Genomic DNA, 19,150 nt, shown 5'->3' with positions numbered 1-19,150 from the left:
CATTGATTGCAGATGATTTAGGTCTTTCCTACATGAACAGCTTACCAGTTCCTTGCCAATTTCCTCCTGCAAAGGCAACTTCCCTTGTCGATGTCACTTGCTCTTAACTGTGGACACAGTGTACCTTTGAGTCAACATTGCATCTAGTTCAATATGAAATTGATAAAGCTGATCCAATCGACCTTGCTAATGTGTATCTGTGCCTGAGTGTTAACATGGCAAGCCGTATGTGAAATTGACAACGCTGATCCAATCACCCTTTCTTCTTTGTATCTGTGCCTGAACATTGCAGGCTGTATGTGAAATTGACAAAGCTGATCTAATAGCTCCTGCTTTACATCTCTCCCTCAATGGTATGTTAATTTGATATGATGCAGAGGATTTTTAAAAAACTTCTTTTCAAAAATGGAGTATTGGGGGAAGAAGGAAATGGCTAAAGGGAAGGATGGGTGACTGCACATGGGTGTGGATAAAAGCCAGGTGTTTGGTGGGATGGAGAATCACAGGCCATTTCAACATGATTGCATAATCAAGGAAGATGGATAAGAAACAGACAGCAAAAACAGAGCTCAGGAAAGTGCTCAAGAAAGCAACCGTGGAAAAATTAAGGTAAAACATTTCTAGAACCAAACGGAGAAAAATTTTGCATTTGCATTTGGCAGCAAGGTTAATTGCATTTGCATTTGGCAGCAAGGTTAATTTAAACATTGGTTGAAAAGATTTCAGTCTACTGTAATTCTGCATCAGATGCTACCAATACTACTACATGTCTGGGTTTATTAAACCAAATATGTAACATTCAGATAGAAAGGTTCCAACAAAATTTCAGGAGAAAATAACAGCAAAGCGAAGGCTTAGGATTAATGCAAAGGGAGATCAAAATGAGATACACAGAATTGTCTTTTCTTCAAAACCTATGTTTAGTATTACGTAAATTACTGTCATTGCAATCCCAATGCTACAAAAGAGGTAGAATTACAGTTGAAGGGTAACTTTACTTCTCTCCTTTAATTTGCATCTGAAAGGTTATTGCAAATCAGGATTTTTTTTTTCAGTGAGGTTTCCAAACTAGAAGTGTGGAGGTAAATGTCCTGTCCTTTTAATATATGCTTCATGTGCAGAGATTTTTAATGAGAAGCTTTTCATGAAAAGAAGAAGAAAGGAGGAGGAGGAGTTTGGTTTTATACCCCACCTTTCTCTCCTGTAAGGAGACGCAAGACAGTTTACAAACTCCTTTCCCTTCCTCTCCCCACAGCAAACACCTTGTGAGGTAGGTGGGACTGAGAGAGTTCTGAGAGAATTGTGACTGGGCCCAAGGTCACCTAGCAGGAATACAGGAATGGGGAAACAAATTTGGTTCACCAGATAAGACTCTGCCACTCATGTGGAGGAGTGGGGATTCAAACCCAACTCTCCAGATTAGAGTCCACCTGCTCTTAACCACTACACCACACTTGGTCTCTAACCACTACACTGTGCAGGCTCTCTAGGAGGTAAATAACATCTCATTTAGCCCTTACTAAAGTGACAGGAACTTTCTTTCTCCAGGCAGCTCTAACATAAGATGGTCACCAGATGGTCACCTTCGTAAACCAGGACAGGCGGGTGGGCGCTGTCACAGCGCAAAGCATCGTGCACGATGTTGTGCAGTCGTTTCAGTGTGCACTGGCGCCTTTTATGCTTTTCTGTTTCCCACCCTGTCATAGGGCTGGAACGGTAGCGTACTTGTGAAGGCCATGGTGGTGTTCCTGGTGGGCTGCGCCGTGAGGTCTGCTGCACTGCTCATGCCCCAGAAGGCAGTGCGGCAGCCTTCCAAAACCTGGGACAGTTGAAAAAACCCACGGGACGCGGGACAAGTTGTTTCAAGGCGGGACTGTCATAAGAACATAAGAACATAAGAACAAGCCAGCTGTATCAGACCAGAGTCCATCTAGTCCAGCTCTCTGCTACTCGCAGTGGCCCACCAGGTGCCTTTGGGAGCTCACATGTAGGATGTGAACGCAATGGCCTTCTGCGGCTGTTGCTCCCGATCACCTGGTCTGTTAAGGCATTTGCAATCTCAGATCAAAGAGGATCAAGATTGGTAGCCATAAATCGACTTCTCCTCCATAAATCTGTCCAAGCCCCTTTTAAAGCTATCCAGGTTAGTGGCCATCACCACCTCCTGTGGCAGCATATTCCCAACACCAATCACACGTTGCGTGAAGAAGTGTTTCCTTTTATTAGTCCTAATTCTTCCCCCCAGCATTTTCTACAATATATGCCCCCTGGTTCTAGTGTATTGTGAGAAAGAGAGGAAAAATTCTCTCGGGTCAACATTTTCTACCCCATGAAGCAATTCTTGGTAGACTTCCCAATCATATCCCATTTCCTCAGTCAGCCTCTCTCCAAACTAAAGAGTCCCAAACGCTGCAGCTCCTCTCCTCATAGGGAAGGTGCTCCAGTCCCTCAACTTTCAATCCTTGTTGCCCTTTCTCTGCACTTTTTCTATCTCCTCAATATCCTTTTTGAGATGTATGCGACTCCAGAACTGGACATTGGTAATTCGCGCGGTCAGCATCTCACTGCTTCTTATAAGTAAGGGCATGACAATTCCTTTGCAGTTTTATTATCAATTCCTCTTTCTAACAATGATCCCCAGCATAGAGTTTGCCTTTTTACAGCTGTTAGGCATTGAGTTGACATTCCCATGAGAACTGCCAACTAAGACGCTTCTTAAATCCCTTTCCTGGTCTGTGACTGATGTAGCACTGGACCCCTCAGTAGCGCAGTATGTGAAGTTTTGGATTTTTTGCCCCTATGTGAGGCATCACCTTTTACATTTTGCTACATTGAACTGCATTTGGCCATTACTATGAGCCCACCTCCACCTAATTTATCAAGGTCCGCTTTGGAGCTCTTCAACCTTTGTGGTTCCTACCACTCCTACATAATTTGGTATCATCTGCAAACTCTGGCCACCACGCCACCCGCACCCCCCTACTTCCAGGTCATTTATGAATAGGTTAAAGAGCACTGGTCCCAAACGGATCCTTGGGGACACCAATTCTCGACATCTCTCCATTGTGAGAACTTCCCATTTACACACTCCATCACTCTCTTGTTTCCTGCTTCTCAACCAGTTTTTAATCCATAGGAGGACTTCCCCTCTTATTCCTTCATTGCTGAGTTTTCTCAACAGTCTCTGGTGAGAAACTTTGTCAAAAGCCTTTTGGAAATCCAAGTAGACAATGCCGTCCACCGGGTTCACTCCCTCCTGTCCACATGCCTGCTTCTTACACCCCTCAAAGAACTCTAGTAAGTTTGTAAGACAGGATTTGCTCTCTGCAAAAGCTTTCATGCTTGACTCTTTCTCAGCAGGTCTTGCTTTTCTACATGTTTTATGGCAATTTTATCTTTAATGATAGATTCTACTAATTTACCAGGAACAGATGTCAAACTGACTGGCCTGTAATTTCCCGGGTCCCCCCTAGATCCTTTCTTAAAGATTGGTGTGACATTGGCCATCTTCCAGTCTTCAGGGATGGAGCCTGATTTCAGGGATAAGTTGCATATTAAAGTGAGAAGATCAGCAATTTCATGCTTGAGCTCTTTAAGAACTTTAAGAACTCCCGCCCAAAGCGGCACGTCTGGTCAGCCTACTCTAACAGCTCTAACAAGAAGTAAGGTTTCGTGTCTGTTTGGGGGTTTACAGAGGATATCAGAGGGAATAATAGGTTTGATGCCCCCTTCTTTTCACTCCACTCTGTTTTCTAGTGATCTCTCCCCTAGCTGTTTCTGTCTAGGAATAGAGTGATTATGTGGATGTGCCTTTTTACTGCTGGAAGATCCCCCCCCCCCCCCCAAAAAAAAAAAAACTTTCAAAAAGAGTTTTCAGTCAATAATTGCTTGTGGAAGTCAACAAAATTAAAACTGTGTTTTAATTGTTTTGAATGGCAAAAAAACAAGCTTTAATCAATTGTGTTAATTGACACAATTAACTTTTTATCTTCTAGACTGTTGTACTGTGGACACTTTTTAAAACCAGCTAAGCAGTGGTATTTACTCCATGGTCTGAAGAAAGCCACTCTGGCAAATCCATCAACCAAAACAGCCAAAACACTGCTATACTCTGTCTGCAGTGGTTACGGATGTGGCAGCAGTGCTTCCGAAGTAGAAAATAGTCCCAAAGGACTATGGACGGACAGGTGAGTGAGCAGTGAGTTGCAGGGAGCGGGGGAGCCCATTTTTGTTGTTGGGGTTGGGTGGAGGGCGGGGAAAATGGGGAGGCTGTTACCAGGCCCAGCAAGCTGCTGCTCTCCTGCCAGGCTTGGCTTGTTGTTTGGGCTGCATGGGGCTGGGAGGCAGGAATGGGGAGGCTGTTGCTAGGCCCAGTAGGAGAGCAGCAGTTTGTGCTACTGTCCCACTGGAACTGGCTTGGTGTTTGGGGTGGGGGGAGGGGGGGAGGGGGAGGCTGTTGCCTGGCCTGGCTGACTGGCCCGGCTTGGTGTTGGGCCAGGGGAACATTGGGAAGTAGGACCCAACAGGAGCATTCTATGAGGAAGGAGGTCCAGGAGGTGGTGGCGGATGTATGCAAAAGTCTCCTGAGATCTTTTGATGAGACTGAGTATAGAAGCTCTATGAGCCACCCCATCAAACACAATATATAATCAGATATTACTATCAAACACATTACTATACGAGAGCTGCCAGGTCCCCATGGCCACCTGTGAAAGGTGGAGGGAAGAAGAAGAAGAAGAGGAGGAGGAGGAGGAGGAGTAGTAGTTTGGATTTATATCCCCCTTTCTCTCCTGTAGGAGACTCAAAGAGGCTTCCAATCTCCTTGCCCTTCCCCCCTCACAACAAACACCCTGTGAGGTAGGTGGGGCTGAGAGAGCTCTGAGAAGCTGTGACTAGCCCAAGGTCACCCAGCTGGCGTGTGTGGGAGTGCACAGGCTAACCTGAATTCCCCAGATAAGCCGCCACAGCTCAAGTGGCAGAGCGGGGAATCAAACCCGGTTCCTCCAGATTAGATACACAAGCTCTTAACCTCCTACGCCACTGCTGCTCCTAGGTTGGGAAACTACTGGGGATTTGGAGGTGAAGCCTGGGGAGACCATGGACCTCAATGGGGTTCAATGCCATAGATTCCCACCCTCCAAATCATCCCTTTTCTCCCAGTGAACTGATCTGTGGAGTCCAGAGATGAGCTTTAATTCTGGGGGATCCCCAAATCCCACCTGGAGGTCGGCATACCTAAACTAGACATCTAATATTAATAGTTATCCCAAGCAATAGAATTTAAAAAACAAGACAAAACATGCTCGGTGAGAAAACTCCAAACTACGCAACAGATTTGCATAGCCAGCTTGATTGGGAATGATGTGCTTCTGCCTTTGGGGGATCTTGAAATGATTATGTGGAGTGGATTTGGAGGGCAAGGAGTTCAGAACTAGTCATGCACCTGTCCGTGGTTTCGGGAAAATGCCTGGCATGTTTCTGGTATCACTTGTTTTTCCTTCCCTGCCTGCAAAGATGCTGGTTACAGTACTGCTGCTCAGAAAGCAATTGGGGGAAGGGAAGAAGAAGAAGAAAAGTTTGGGTTTATATCCCCCCTTTCTCTCCTGTAGGAGACTCAAAGGGGCTCACAATCTCCTTGCCCTTCCCCCCTCACAACAAACACCCAGTGAGGTAGGTGGGGCTGAGAGAGCTCCGAGAAGCTGTGACTAGCCCAAGGTCACCCAGCTGGCGTGTGTGGGAGTGCACAGGCTAATCTGAATTCCCCAGATAAGCCTCCACAGCTCAGGCGGCAGAGCTGGGAATCAAACCCGGTTCCTCCAGATTAGATACACAAGCTCTTAACCTCCCATGCCACCTCAGTTTTTGCCACTAATCCATCCAGCGACGGGCGACGAAACCCAAAAGCGGCATACTCTGAAATATGCGCAATACAAATGGTGCACCGGAGATATTCAAAAGTCGCCTTGGAAGCCACTGGAAGCCAAGGCAACCGCCAATCTCCGAGGCAACCAAACGGCTGGGGGCGACCGGCGAAGACCGAAACCGTCGATCTCTGAGGGCAACGAAGACCGAGGTTTGACTGTATTGTACAGCCTGACTTCATCAGGTCTTGGAAGCTAAGCAGGGTCAGCAGTGATATAGTGCCAAGGGGGCAGGAGGGGGGCGTTCTGGGGGCATGGTGGGGGCACAGGGTGCACGGGTGCCCCAGGCGCAGTTCTCCCTTGCTCCGGCCATGAGGGTCAGTACTTGGAAGGGAGACCGCCAAGGAAGACTCTACAGAAAAAGGCACCTGTGCTTCTCAAATGCCTTTAAAGCCTCTCAAGATGTTGGTATTAACTTCTACAGCCCTGAACAGTCTGGAACTGTTGTGTCTGAGGAAGAGCATTATGCTCAACTAATAACCTACAGAAGATCCCTGGCCTGAAAGTTGTCTGATTGTGCTCGACCAGGTCAAAAGCCTTTTCAGCTCTGTCCAACGACAGCAGGGCCCGGAGGGAGCAATTATAGGCCTCTTCCGCACACACAAAATAATGTGTTTTCAAACCACTTTCACAACTGTTTGCAAGTGGATTTTGCCATTCTGCCCAGCTTCAAAGAGCACTGAAAGCAGTTTGAAAGTGCATTATTCTGCATGTGCGGAATGAGCTAGAGTTCCACAGGGCCTATAAGATGGAGCTATTTTGCCAGGTCTGTGTTTAAGCAATGGTATCCATCTAGCTGGCCTCTCCTCTTTTTACATCTTTCTACATTTCTGAGCTTTTAGTGGGTTTTTTAAAAGTATTTTTACGTTTTATGTTCTTATGAATTTTATATTTGTTATTAACCCTGCCCTCAAGGTTAAAAAGGGAAGGTGCCAGTCTGTACCAATTGTAATTTAATTTTTTATAATATTTAATTGTCTTTTTAATTGAATATATTGCTGTACGGTACTCTCAGTCTCACTCACCGAGGGAGGACGGTTTATCAGTTGAAGAATTAAATTAAATTACTGGGGTCACCATAAGTCAGCTGTGATTTGTCGGCACTTACACAAACACAAAGGAAGCAACTGCAGGAATAAGCGACGACCCAGGGGAAAGAAGGGGAAAGTCAGATACTGCTTCACTGGCTTTTGAGTCTATTTGGAGCACTAGCACATAATTACAGCTACACGGAATATAGATTAAAATTGCCGCTGTGTTGGCCCTGAAGAATGGGGTGAGCAGGGGAGCTGATTAGACTACATTTTGGAGCCAATACCTCATTATGTGAAAGCTAATTGTTTACTTCATCATTACTCCCCTTTCTTTTCTGTCTTAAAAAATATTGGACAGAGAATCTCATTAGGTGACCCACTGCCCTACTTGTTCACCCACCATTAAAGCAACATGGCTGCCCCATTAGATCTGTCTGTGTGTCTGTGTCTGTGTGTATACAGGAAGGGGGGCGAATTGGTGTGGAGAATTATTAGCAACTTTCTTTGTGAAATGTTGCCCCAAAGGAACATGAACATGTTTATAGTGAATTAATGACTTTTTGCATATTGGCTACTTCAATAAGACACCAATAAGCCATTGTGGTGGTTAAGAGCGGTGGCCTCTAATCTGGAGAAGGAGGCTTGATTTCCCACTCCTCCACATGAGCAGCGACTTTAATCTGGCAAACTGGATTTGTTGCCCCACTCCTACACATGAAGCCTGCTGGGTGACCTGGGGCTAATCACAGTTCTCTCAGAACTCTCTCAGTCCCACCTACCTCACAAGATGTCTGCTGCAGGGAGGGGAAGATAAAGAGTTTGTAAGCCACTTTGAGACTCCTTACAGGAGGGAAAGGTGGGGTATAAATCCAAAGGATTCTTTTTCTTACTGGGTTTTCTTTGGTTCTGTGGAACCTCCATGGCAGCCATTTAGTGATAGGCCCAACCTCCCATAGCAGCCTCAGCATTTTTCCTGTTGAACCCTTCCCCTTAAAACCTTGCCATTTTTGCAGATAATGCTGTGAAAGCCCTATAGGCAGTGGTGGGATCCAAAAATTTTAGTAACAGGTTCCCATGGTGGTGGGATTCAAACTGTGGTGTAGCACCAATGGGGCTGGGCAAGGCACGACGGGGGCATGACTGGGCATTCCAGGGGCAGGGCATTAATAATTTCTCTGTTACTGTAAAAAACTCTTACTGTAAAAAAAAAAAGTTCCTAATTTCCAGCTGGTATCTTTCTGTCCATAATTTAAACTCATTATAGCAAGTCCTATCGTCTACTGCCAACAGAAACAACTACTTCTCCTCTTATTGACTGCCTGTCAAATACTTAATACTTTCAAATACTTAATTTTGTTTCTAGAAATCAAAAGAAGGACACTTTCCTTAAACAAGGAACTGTACCATATTTCTAAAACATGTTTTTAAAACAGCCCAACCGGGAGAATTATCCCGTTTTCTACCTTCGCTAATCAGCCACATAGGAAACAAAAGGACTTTATGATTTTTGGACCTAATGGAATTTCTAATGGAAAAGCAGACCCAATTAGTAACCCCCTCTCAGCACACACAAATAATTAGTAACCAATCTTGGGAACTGGTGAGAACCTGCTGGATCCCACCTCTGCCTATAGGATAGACCAAATGTGAATAATATTGTAAATGCAGGACAGGAAATGAATTGGAATAAATTTAACTGAGCATATAGCCTAACATTTTCATATACATTAACTGACTTGCTACCTAATGCTAAATTGCAACTTTCCAGAGAGTTTCCATTCCGTTGACGGCTTAAGGATGTGCGTACTGGAAAATTAAAGCGTGTGAGAAAAAAAATCTAGACTCATGTATGGTCAACAAGTAGAAATTCAGTTCCTTTCATATCTGGCAACAAAATAAATAATGCAAAACTAATTACGATATTTGTAAATTATCTAAACTGTACAATTTGTTTTGAGTAAACAGACTATATAGCTTATAGTCAAGTTTGGACCAGTCTACAGATATCTAAATCTATGGATCAAACCCACGCTGAAAGATTTTTTTTCAAAGTTGGGGGGACCCTCCCAGGTTTGCAGAAGAATTTAAATTTAGGGGAAAGATTGATAGTGAAGGAGAGGAGAAGGTTTATGGAGAAGGGGTCGGGGGACTAAGAGGGGGTTGATTGTTAGATAAGAGAGGAAAGGAAAAGATGAAAAGATGGAATGAACTCTCCCTGCAAGTTTCTTGTGTGTCCTTGTTTGGTATAAAAGTTGACCAGGGAATTCTGCAGAGGAAACACATGAGTCAGTATAACAGTTTTGATCACTGCAAATTCAGAAGTACAATTTGAACAACAATGACAATTTGATCTTCCCTATAGATGGCTCTGAAGGGTATTCATTATAACTAAGCTTAAACATGTGCTTGATACTGATTTTACATATGTTTACATTGATTGAACCTGTTTTCTGTTAAAAGCTGGCATTTTCCTGACTCTTCTCTGCCCTCTAGTGAACACAACCGTTATTACATTGTGTTTCTGGGATCTTTCTGCGTGATTGAAAAAAGTTGGCCAGAGCTAGCATTTCATGTTTAGAACTATGACCTAATTTGGCTCATCATTATCCATGCGTAATGACATTCTAAGAAACTCTAACTTCCACCCCCTTGCCAACAGTTCGTTCTCCTGTTGCTGACCTAGGAAACAGTTGTCCTTTTCTTAAAGGGAGAAGAGAGGAGAAAGAAAAGAATTCTGAGAAGGAATTACAGCCAACCTGGTGCTTATGGGAGAATGAAAGGGCACCAGCCAGATTGTAAAAAATGAAACAAGGAAGTTGCAGTCCGGTTTTCTAGACTAAAGCTTCAAAGAGAGAATTTGTTTAGAGAGCCAAAGTGGTGGTAAAGAATGGCAGACTCTAATCTGGATAACCAGATTTGATTCCCCTCTCCTCCATGTGAACCCTATTGGGTGACCTTGGGCTAGTCCAGTGGTGGGATTCAGCATGTTCGCACCACTTCAGCAGAACCGGTTGGTAAAATGGTGCTTGTAAACAACCAGCAGTTAAATTATTTGAATCCCACCACTGGAACCGGTTGTTAAATTGTTTGAATCCCACCACTGGGCTAGTCCCAATTCTCTCAGAACTCTCTCAACCCCCTCTACCTCACAAGGTGTCTGTTGCAGGGAGGGGAAGGGAAGGTAATTGTAAGATGCTTTGAGACTCCTTAAAGGTAGAGAAAAGCAGGATATAAAACAAACTCTTCTTTCTCTTCAATACTGACTGTCAGGAGATCTTTGGGAAGAAAGGTCTGTAACCTGTGATCTCTTACTATTTAATTAACAAGCACATAAGGTCTAGTAAAAGACTCACCACAGAAAACAATTAACTCTCAACCTTTTAAAAATTACCCTGTTCATCTACCTCATTAAAATTCTTGAGGTAACTATATGCCAATGTGCTTTTTGGTATGCACTAGTTTTGTGGTAGAAGTTGCTAGCCATAAAAGGTCTTCTTTTATTTACAACATTTATAGTTCACGTTTCTCACAGGGACTCAAGGAAGATTTTACATAGTGAGCCAGTACAATCACAAAAAGGGGACATTCCATAACAAACCCATTATTATTATTATTATTATTATTATTATTATTATTATTATTATTATTATTATTATTATTATTATTATTATTATTATTATACAAAACAGTTATACACAGCAAACAAGATCAATATGCTGGATTTTGTATTACATCACACGTTGGACACTTCCCAAGCATCTAGGACTGTGTGATGTATCGACGAATAATGCTTGCAGAGCCAAGTAGGGTGGCCTTTTGCAGCTGACATATGGTGATTTTGTCAGCGCCAATTGTTTTGTATCGCTCAAGATCTTTAGGCACCGCACCCAGTGTCGATCACCACTGGGACCAATTTCTTACTGGTTTGTGCCAGAGTCTCGTAGTTCAATCCCAACCTCAACGCAAGTTTTCCAGTTGCTTCTCATCAACCTGTCACCAGGAATTGTAAATATCATCATCATCATCATCATCATCATCATCATCATCATCATCATCATCATCAATATCAATATCATCATCATTATTATTATACAAACAGCTATACACAGCAAACAAGATCAATATGCTGGATTTTGTATTACATCACACGTTGGACACTTCCCAAGCATCTAGGACTGTGTGATGTATCGACGAATAATGCTTGCAGAGCCAAGTAGGGTGGCCTTTTGCAGCTGACATATGGTGATTTTGCTTCAGCCAATTGTTTTAAGTGTCATCAAGATCTTTGTGGCACTGCACCCAGCAAAGCCGACCACCACTGGGACCTTCACTCTTTACTGGTTTGCCAGAGTCTCTTTGTAGTTCAATCCCAAATCCTCAGAACGTAGGTAAGTTTTCCAGTTTTCATCAATCCTGCTGTCACCAGGAATTGCAACATCATCATCATCATCATCATCATCATCATCATCATCATCATCATCATCATCATCATCATCATCATTATTATTATTAGATTTAATATACCGCCCTATCCCTAGCAGGGCTCAGGGCGGTGAACAATATAGAAACATCATAAAATAACAATTTAAAAACAGTTACATTCTGAAATGATAGCCCACCACTCCACATTAGGATTTTAGAAGTCTGGAACTGCCAGAAAAATCTGAAGCATGGTATAAGTATTCACACAAGACATTAAGTGGTATAGGGATTGCGTAATAGGATCCTACTAATCATTACTCGAGCTAGATGTAACGCATTCCCCTCTGCCGTTCTTAAGGGCCGACAGTTGAATATTCCATTTCAAGACAGAACACGTGCACATTGTCAGGATATTGTTGAGACCCTTGAACATATTATGTTTTCTTGCCCGAGGTATGTGTTACCTAGACTCTCCCTACTTGTCCCGGCTCTAGGGAATTAAAAAAGTTGTTCGGAGCATACAAAGACTATTCACCTGCTGAATAATAGTGATGGCGGGATAACTGGAAAAAACGCTGATTTTTTTTTTAGAAGTGCTCAAGTCAAAGACATAATGGAAGCTTGATCACCTCTCCTGTACCAACCTTACGTGCTCTGTCCTGTTTTAACACCCGCTCTGTCCTGTATTTTGTTTTATTTTTACTGATATGTCTAATAAAGGTCAGTTGAACTTGAAGTTGATAGGATCCTACTACAATAAGCTATGCACAACTATGCACAGCAACCACAGTCCCAATCATTTATTCAAGTGAGTTTGTGAAGCATTTTCTACAGCACAACCCTATTTATTACCTGCACAAAAAGGCCCTCTTCAATAGTTGCTTTGCATCGTTTGCGGACACCCAGGAGAGTGTTGTTAATTTTGCCCGTTTGCAGGTTGCCACCATCTGACTTGAGCAAGGTTGTTGTGTGGGAGCATAAAGATAGATGGTCCTGAAAATTAAAGGGGCCAACATCATAAAAGGCTTTGCATTTGCCGATACCTTAAATGAAGCCTTGCATGACAGCTAAGTAGATGAAGAGAGGCCCTAAGCCAGGGGTAGGGAACCTGCGGCTCTCCAGATGTTCAGGAACTACAATTCCCATCAGCCTCTGTCAGCATGGCCAAATGGTCACACAAAATGAACAGACTATTCTAGCCTAATATATGGTAGACTTTACTCAGACACCACCCCACTGCAACCACAAAAATTTAAACTGCAAAATATAGCCTTTAAAGCCCCACATGAATCCTCTTTACATTTACTTTTGACTAACCTTACAGCTTGTTCGCAATGGTTGCTTTTCCTGCCTTCCGTTCCAACAGAATTATGAATACTCACTACCCCAGGGTTGAATAGAAACATAGGATTTGTATCTCACTCCAGATGTTGATTTTGCTGCCGCCAGGCATTTCCCTTCTGCTTTAACCAAGCTGAATAAGATATGCCTGGCACCTCTACATCCTTTTAGACTAGTGCTTCTCAATCTTTTTTCACTCACGTACCCCTTGGCAACTCATATTCCTAAAATTGTACCCTTATCATAGTGTTATCCCAATTAAAGGGAACAGGATAAGTTACCCAATTCATGTTTAGAGAATCAAAGAGACAGACAAGGAAGATGATTTTAAGAAGTTGGTAAGTTTATTAGAGAGAAACAGGTTGCAATAGGACCCTGGGAGGAAAGAGTCAACTTTGGCTTTGGGACTGTCCCTTTTTATAGACAAATTTCACGTGGTAAGTCATTAAATTCCTATACATCACAGGATTCTTGACACCTTGGAATAACATACAAAACTTAATGTCCTTCGGTACAGACACATAATTTTACCAGACTAATGATTCTTTGACATAATGATGTTTTCTTTTGGCAACTCTGAGAGGTATGTCCCATTGATTGGTCGTTTTTTTATTACATGGTACATTTATTACAATACCTCGTTAATCTCAGGGTTAATTACAAGAAAAATCCTTGGACAATTTCCCACTTTATTAAAACAACTTTCTCCCGATGCTTCTCGACCTTTGGCATTATCTCAGTGTCCCTTTCTTCACCCGCTTAGATGGATGGCAAAACACAGAATTGACAGGAGGAATGCACTGACTGAGGCAAGAATATAGGCAAGTGTAGTCTGAACACTTGGCTGGTGTACCCTTAAAGACCTCCTTTGTTAAGTGTGTTGGGGGGTTTGTTTTAGGGCTAATGTTTCACCTATGCCTTTCTTAGGGTTCAAGGCTGTAATCAGCAGAAAGTGTAGCTATCCATGTTTCTGGCCCTTTTCATTCAGCTCTAGATTGAGAGTTAGAGGTTTCTTTTACAGTAAGTAACTCCAAATAACTGGTATAACATAGGAATAAGTGTATCGTGATTATTGAATATAAGTGACTAATAAATGCCATTAATTGTGATTAAATGTGATTAAATGCGATTAAGTGCTATTATACTTCCAGTGATAACAATAGCAAACACATTATACATTTTTCTGCATATCCCCAAATACTCTAGTGCAGACCTGGGCATTATACAGCCCGTGGGCCACATCCAGCCCGCCGGATGACCCTGACTGGCCCCCTCTGGCTGCGGCTCGGGAGCTGCAGGGCGCTTTGAAAGTCTCCGCCAAGAGAAGCCGGGCCACCCTTGGCCTGCCTTTGGTCCCCGGCCCTCCACAATATTTTCTGTTTCTTATGCGGCCCCATGGAAAAAATAATTGCCCACCCCTGCTCTAGTGTGTACCCCCAGATTAGGAATCACTGCTTTACAAGCATTCTGTTTCTTTTGAACAGGGGTCTCCAACCTATGGCCCTACAGATGTTCATGGACTATTCCCATCAGCTCTGCCTGCATGACAAATTGGCTGACCTGATGGGAACTGTAGTTTGTGAACTTCTGGAGGGCCATCAACTGGAGACCCCTGCTTTAGATCATCCCTCCCTGCCTTCTGATCTTATTTCTGAAATAAAGCTGTGCTGGCAGTTTGTCCAGACAGACAGCCTGGATGGAGAAATTGTTCCTGTCCCAGAACTGTTACAGGCTCATTCTGCACATGTAGAATAATGCACTTTCAAACTGCTTTCAGTGCTCTTTGAAGTTGTGCAGAATGGCAAAATCCACTTGCAAACAGTTGTGAAAGTGGTTTGAGAACGCATTATTTTGCGTGTGCGGAAGGGGCCACAGAAACATCAGGAGGCGACCATCTAATCACAGCTGTATTGCTGTCACTCAGAGGAAATTAAGAGATCTTAATTCCTGCTCTACTGGTGTCTGTTGAAGGGAGCTTTTGAGCTTGCACGCTGAAGTGTCTTGTCATTTAACAGTGCAATCCTACCCAGAGTTATCCCACTCTAAACCCACTGAAACGAACGAGCTCAGCCAGGCGTGACTCGTTTTAGCACTGCACTGTGAGATGCCATTGGCCTTAATATAACTGAGGGGGGGGGGGGGGCTTGGAAAGGCGGGATCTGCGTGATGACGTCACGCACGCACGCTCCCCTTCGCCTCCTCTGTCGTGGGTTGAGCGGCTCAGGAGGCGGGGCCTGGATTGACAGGCATAGCCCGCGAGCGACCCAGCGGCGGTTGGATTTCGGCCGTTGAGAGCTCCGCCCCTTCCTCCTCCCCCCTCCTCCCCGTCCCGCGTCTTCGGGTTCCGCAGTGAACTTGGGTTCCCCCCTCCCCCCGCTTGTTTCGCAGCCGCGGCCCGTTTCGCGCGCGGGGCGGAAGATGTTCGAGAGCCTGCGCGACCGGCTGCTGAGCGTCCAGCAGGACTTGACCTCGGGGTGAGTCGAGGGGGGCTTTGCTGGGTGAAAGTTGCGGTTGGTCCCCGCTCGTGGGAAGGGAGGATCTGCAAGCAGCCCCGAGGATTTTTGCGGGTGCGTTTGCGCGTGTGAAGTTGCGGAAATTGCAAGCGAGTTTCGAGGCGCGTTGAGGACGTGACGTGGAGCTCGAGCCTAGGCATGTTTGTATGGAAGCCGCCTACTGCCTTCAGAGGAGCTTACTCCCGAGTAAGGCTGCAGTTTTGCCCCAGTCTCGTGGAAATGGATCATATGCAAATCATTTGCTTGTTTTATTTACCATGTGGCATTGTTTCTTACTGCAGAGCGATTCCATCACATACATATCTGTCAGTCCATTTAGAATCTCAGTGCCTTAACATAACGTACAATGTTTAAAATACAGCACTAAACATAATTTTAAACCATAAAATCAGTTTCAAGCTTTTCCAAATATTGCTGTGCTGCTTCTGTTAAAAGTGCAAACTCCGGCATAGGTGTTTGGTATGCCATCAATGGAAACTCTGTGACTATATGGTTTACCTTTTATTTAGGGCAACCTTTTTTCCACTCATGTACCCCTCGGCAACCCCCTAAAATTGTACTCCCATATTAGCAAATTTCCATTTTGTAATTTTTTTTATAGCTTACCTCCAAACGCTGTGTACTCCAGGTTGGGGATTGATGGTTTAAATCATATGCACTTACTTCCTGGTAGTTAACCATCCATAGGATTGGGTTGCAGGAAACCTAGGGTTTTTGTAGGCAAAGAGCCTGCTCCACTGAGATGCCTGGTTCCCGAGCCTGAAATATTCTTTCTCTTTCCTTAAGTCTTACTGAAGTTGACACTGAGGAGGAAGATTTTATGTGGAGAAATACTTTTGGGTGCCTTTTGCGCAAAAATCACCACTTCTCTTAGAGCACCACTTCTCAGCTAGTCACTCTCCAGGACTTAATTTTCCCAAATTGCTACTTCTAAGGCTCATTCCGCACATGCAGAATAATGCACTTTCAAACTGCTTTCAGTGCTCTTTGAAGCTGTGCGGAATAGCAAAATCCACTTGCAAACAGTTGTGAAAGTGGTTTGAAAACGCATTATTTTGCGTGTGCGGAATATGTTAGAGTAGTTATGTTAGAGTAGTAGGTCCAGGTTGATGTTAGAGTACTAGGTCCAGGTTGAAACCACATGCAGACCAAAACTCTCATTCCGGGTAAATGTTTGATTCTGTTAGTTTTTAAAAAGTAGGTTTTGCCAAGTAACAGCTGGTTTGCATTCAGAATATATTGCTTGAGTTAAGATTCGAGGTTTTAGTAGCACCTGAAAGATATGATGAAATATTGAGAACATGCCTTCATCTGGATGTCAGTTGTAACGTTGGTAAGCTAGAGGAAAGGCTTGTGCTATTTATGGATCACTTTGACCCAGTTTCTATGGTGAATGTTAACAAGATCCTGGAATTGGGGAAGGCTGCTACTTGTACTCCAGATCTTTGCCCAACCTGGCTGATAAAATCATGTAGATGACATCAACAAACCTTTAGTATCTGTTATCCATTGGTCACTAACACAGGGCACTTTTGCTTTGCTCCTCAAAGAGGCAGTTATTTGTCTTCTATTTAAAAAAAAACGTACCTGCAAGAAAATGGTGTGGCTAATTGTCGCCTGTTCTCTTACCTGCCCTTTCTTGGTAAAGTGATTGAGCAGTAGTGGACCAGTTCCCGGTCTTCTTGGATGTCTCGTCTAACTAGACCCTTTTCAATCTGGCTTCACACCAGGCTGTGGGACAGAGACTGCTCTGCTAGTTTTAGTTGACAGCCTCCACTGGGTGTAGACAAAGGCCAAGCCTCTCTATTGCTCTTATCGTAATCGTTAATCCAGTGGGTCGTGCCAACTGGAGATACTTGGAGGCAGAAGTAGGTACCCGGGGATGTATGTGGAACTGGTTCAAATCATTCCTCACAGATGGAACTCAAAAGGTTGCCATTGGAAACCATTCATCACCCGTGTAGGACATATTGTGCAGAGTTCCACTGGGCATAGTTCTGTCTCCCCATATTTTTCAGTCTAAACAAAACCTTTAGAAGAAATCATTTGTAGCTTGGGGGGGGGGTTGGATGTCATCAATATGTAGAAGAGTTTGGATTTATACCCCCCTTCTCTCCTGTAGGGAGACTCAAAGGGGCTTACAGTCTCCTTTTCCTACCTCCCCCCTCCCCAAACACCCTGTGAGGTGATGGGGCTGAGAGAGCTCTGAAGAGCAGTGACTAGCCCAAGGTCACTCAGCTGGCATGTTTTGGAGTGCACAGGCTAACCGAGTTCCCCAGATCAGCCTCCACAGCTCAAGTGGCAGAGTGGGGAATCAAACCTGATTCTGCAGATTAGAGTACACCTGCTCTTAACCACTACTGCTGCCCAGTGCATTAAGTCCAGTGGATCTATATATCTGTCCAGCTCTATATATCTCATCCAAATCCTCTGGTGATGCAGTAGAGGCCCTGAATAACTGCCTGGCTGCTGAGGTAAACTGGCTAAGAGTGAACAATTTGAAACTAAATCCTGGAAAGATAGAGGTAATGCTAGTTGGGAAGGTGGAGATCTTGAAGGACACTGTGCTTCCCACTTTTGATGGAGTTCAACTACTATTGCTCACTCAGTAAAGAGCCTTGGGGTTATTCTGGATCCAATGTTATGTTATTACTGGAAAAAGAGGTTATTGCAACTGCGAAAAAAGGCTTTCTTCCAACTCAGCTTAGCCTGAAAGGTGATCCCTTGATATGGCTGATCTGGCCACCCGAATCCACCCCACATTAACACTGAGGCTGAACTACTTTAATGATTTCCCCTTGAAATCAGTTCAGAAATCGGTACATTGATTTCCCCTTGAAATCAGTTCAGAAACTCCAGTTGGTGCCAACTGCTGCAGCTCAGCTATTACAAGGACCGCCCTAGGTGGGTTATACATATCACTCCCGTTCTGCAGTCATTTCCCTAGTGGTTCATCAGTTAGTGGACTCAGTTTACAGTATTGGTTATCACAATCAAAGCCCGCTATCATGTTGGACCTCATGTCTGTGAGACTGCCTCTCCTCCTATGCTCTACCGCGACAGCTTTGCTCATCTGAGCAATGTCTTTAGCAGGTTCCAGGGTGCGAATGGGCAAAATCATCTAGTGCCCACAGCAAGTACCTTGTCTGTTGTGGTCTCCACCTTATGGCATGACCTGCCTGAGGAGATCAGACTTCCATTTTCCTGATTTTCCACAAACTATTCAAAACTGAATTCTGTGGAATAGGTTCATGTTAAACTTGGACCTGTGCTCAGATCCATACTGTACTGTGGAAGTTTGGTGTGTGATCTTAGGCCAGTAACTCTCAGCCCAATCTGCCTTAACAAAAGTTTTGGTGATCATAACGTAGAGAAGAGGAAAGCAACATTGCAAGTCGCTTGGGATTTCTTCATTTCAGAATGCCACGGCCAGAGAATCCTTTGTATTTGCTCTTCCATGAAGTGTATAACAGATCGTTGTTGTGGAACAGCATAGTATGACTCCGAGTCTTGATGTATTGTATTTTAATGCAGAGACAGTCCAGGATTTTCATCACAGGCGTTCCCTTTCAAACTTAATGACAACAGAAGGTCTCATGTGATTTATTCTGGCTTCACTGACTTGATCTCCTGCCAGCGATAGCTTCATATGTTTTACCAGTCTCAATGGAGATTTTTTTTTAAAAAAGACACAATTACTGCTTGCTCATTGACTGCTAGTTAGAACACCTGTGTCAGTATCAGATGGTTTCTTGTTCCTACTTTGCATTTCCCATTAACTCACTGTCTTAGTTCAGACCCTATGTTTGAATTTCAATGTCTTGTAGTCTAATTAAATCTCATTTAACATTTGTGTCAAGCTCCATCACCAAAAAATTTGTTTGGAGAAGAGGAGACACAATCTCACCTGGTCTACAAA

At 43.9% G+C, this 19,150-nt stretch overlaps 1 protein-coding gene across 1 annotated transcript in view; it reads left to right on the top strand.

The window, feature by feature from the left end:
- Window positions 1-14,974: 14,974 nt before the first annotated feature.
- DTNBP1 (dystrobrevin binding protein 1) overlaps window positions 14,975-19,150 on the top strand; it is a 61,515-nt gene continuing 57,339 nt past the window's right edge. Inside the window, exon 1 of the mRNA XM_048507605.1 lies at window positions 14,975-15,192. Coding sequence (XP_048363562.1) covers window positions 15,137-15,192 — 56 coding nt within the window. The 5' untranslated portion in view covers window positions 14,975-15,136. The remainder of the gene's footprint in view (window positions 15,193-19,150) is intronic.

This window comes from Sphaerodactylus townsendi, linkage group LG09 (assembly GCF_021028975.2).
Source record: "Sphaerodactylus townsendi isolate TG3544 linkage group LG09, MPM_Stown_v2.3, whole genome shotgun sequence".
Lineage (NCBI taxonomy): Eukaryota > Metazoa > Chordata > Lepidosauria > Squamata > Sphaerodactylidae > Sphaerodactylus > Sphaerodactylus townsendi.
The sequence above is the reverse complement of the archived record's forward strand: the minus strand, read 5'-3'. Positions and strand labels throughout refer to the sequence as shown.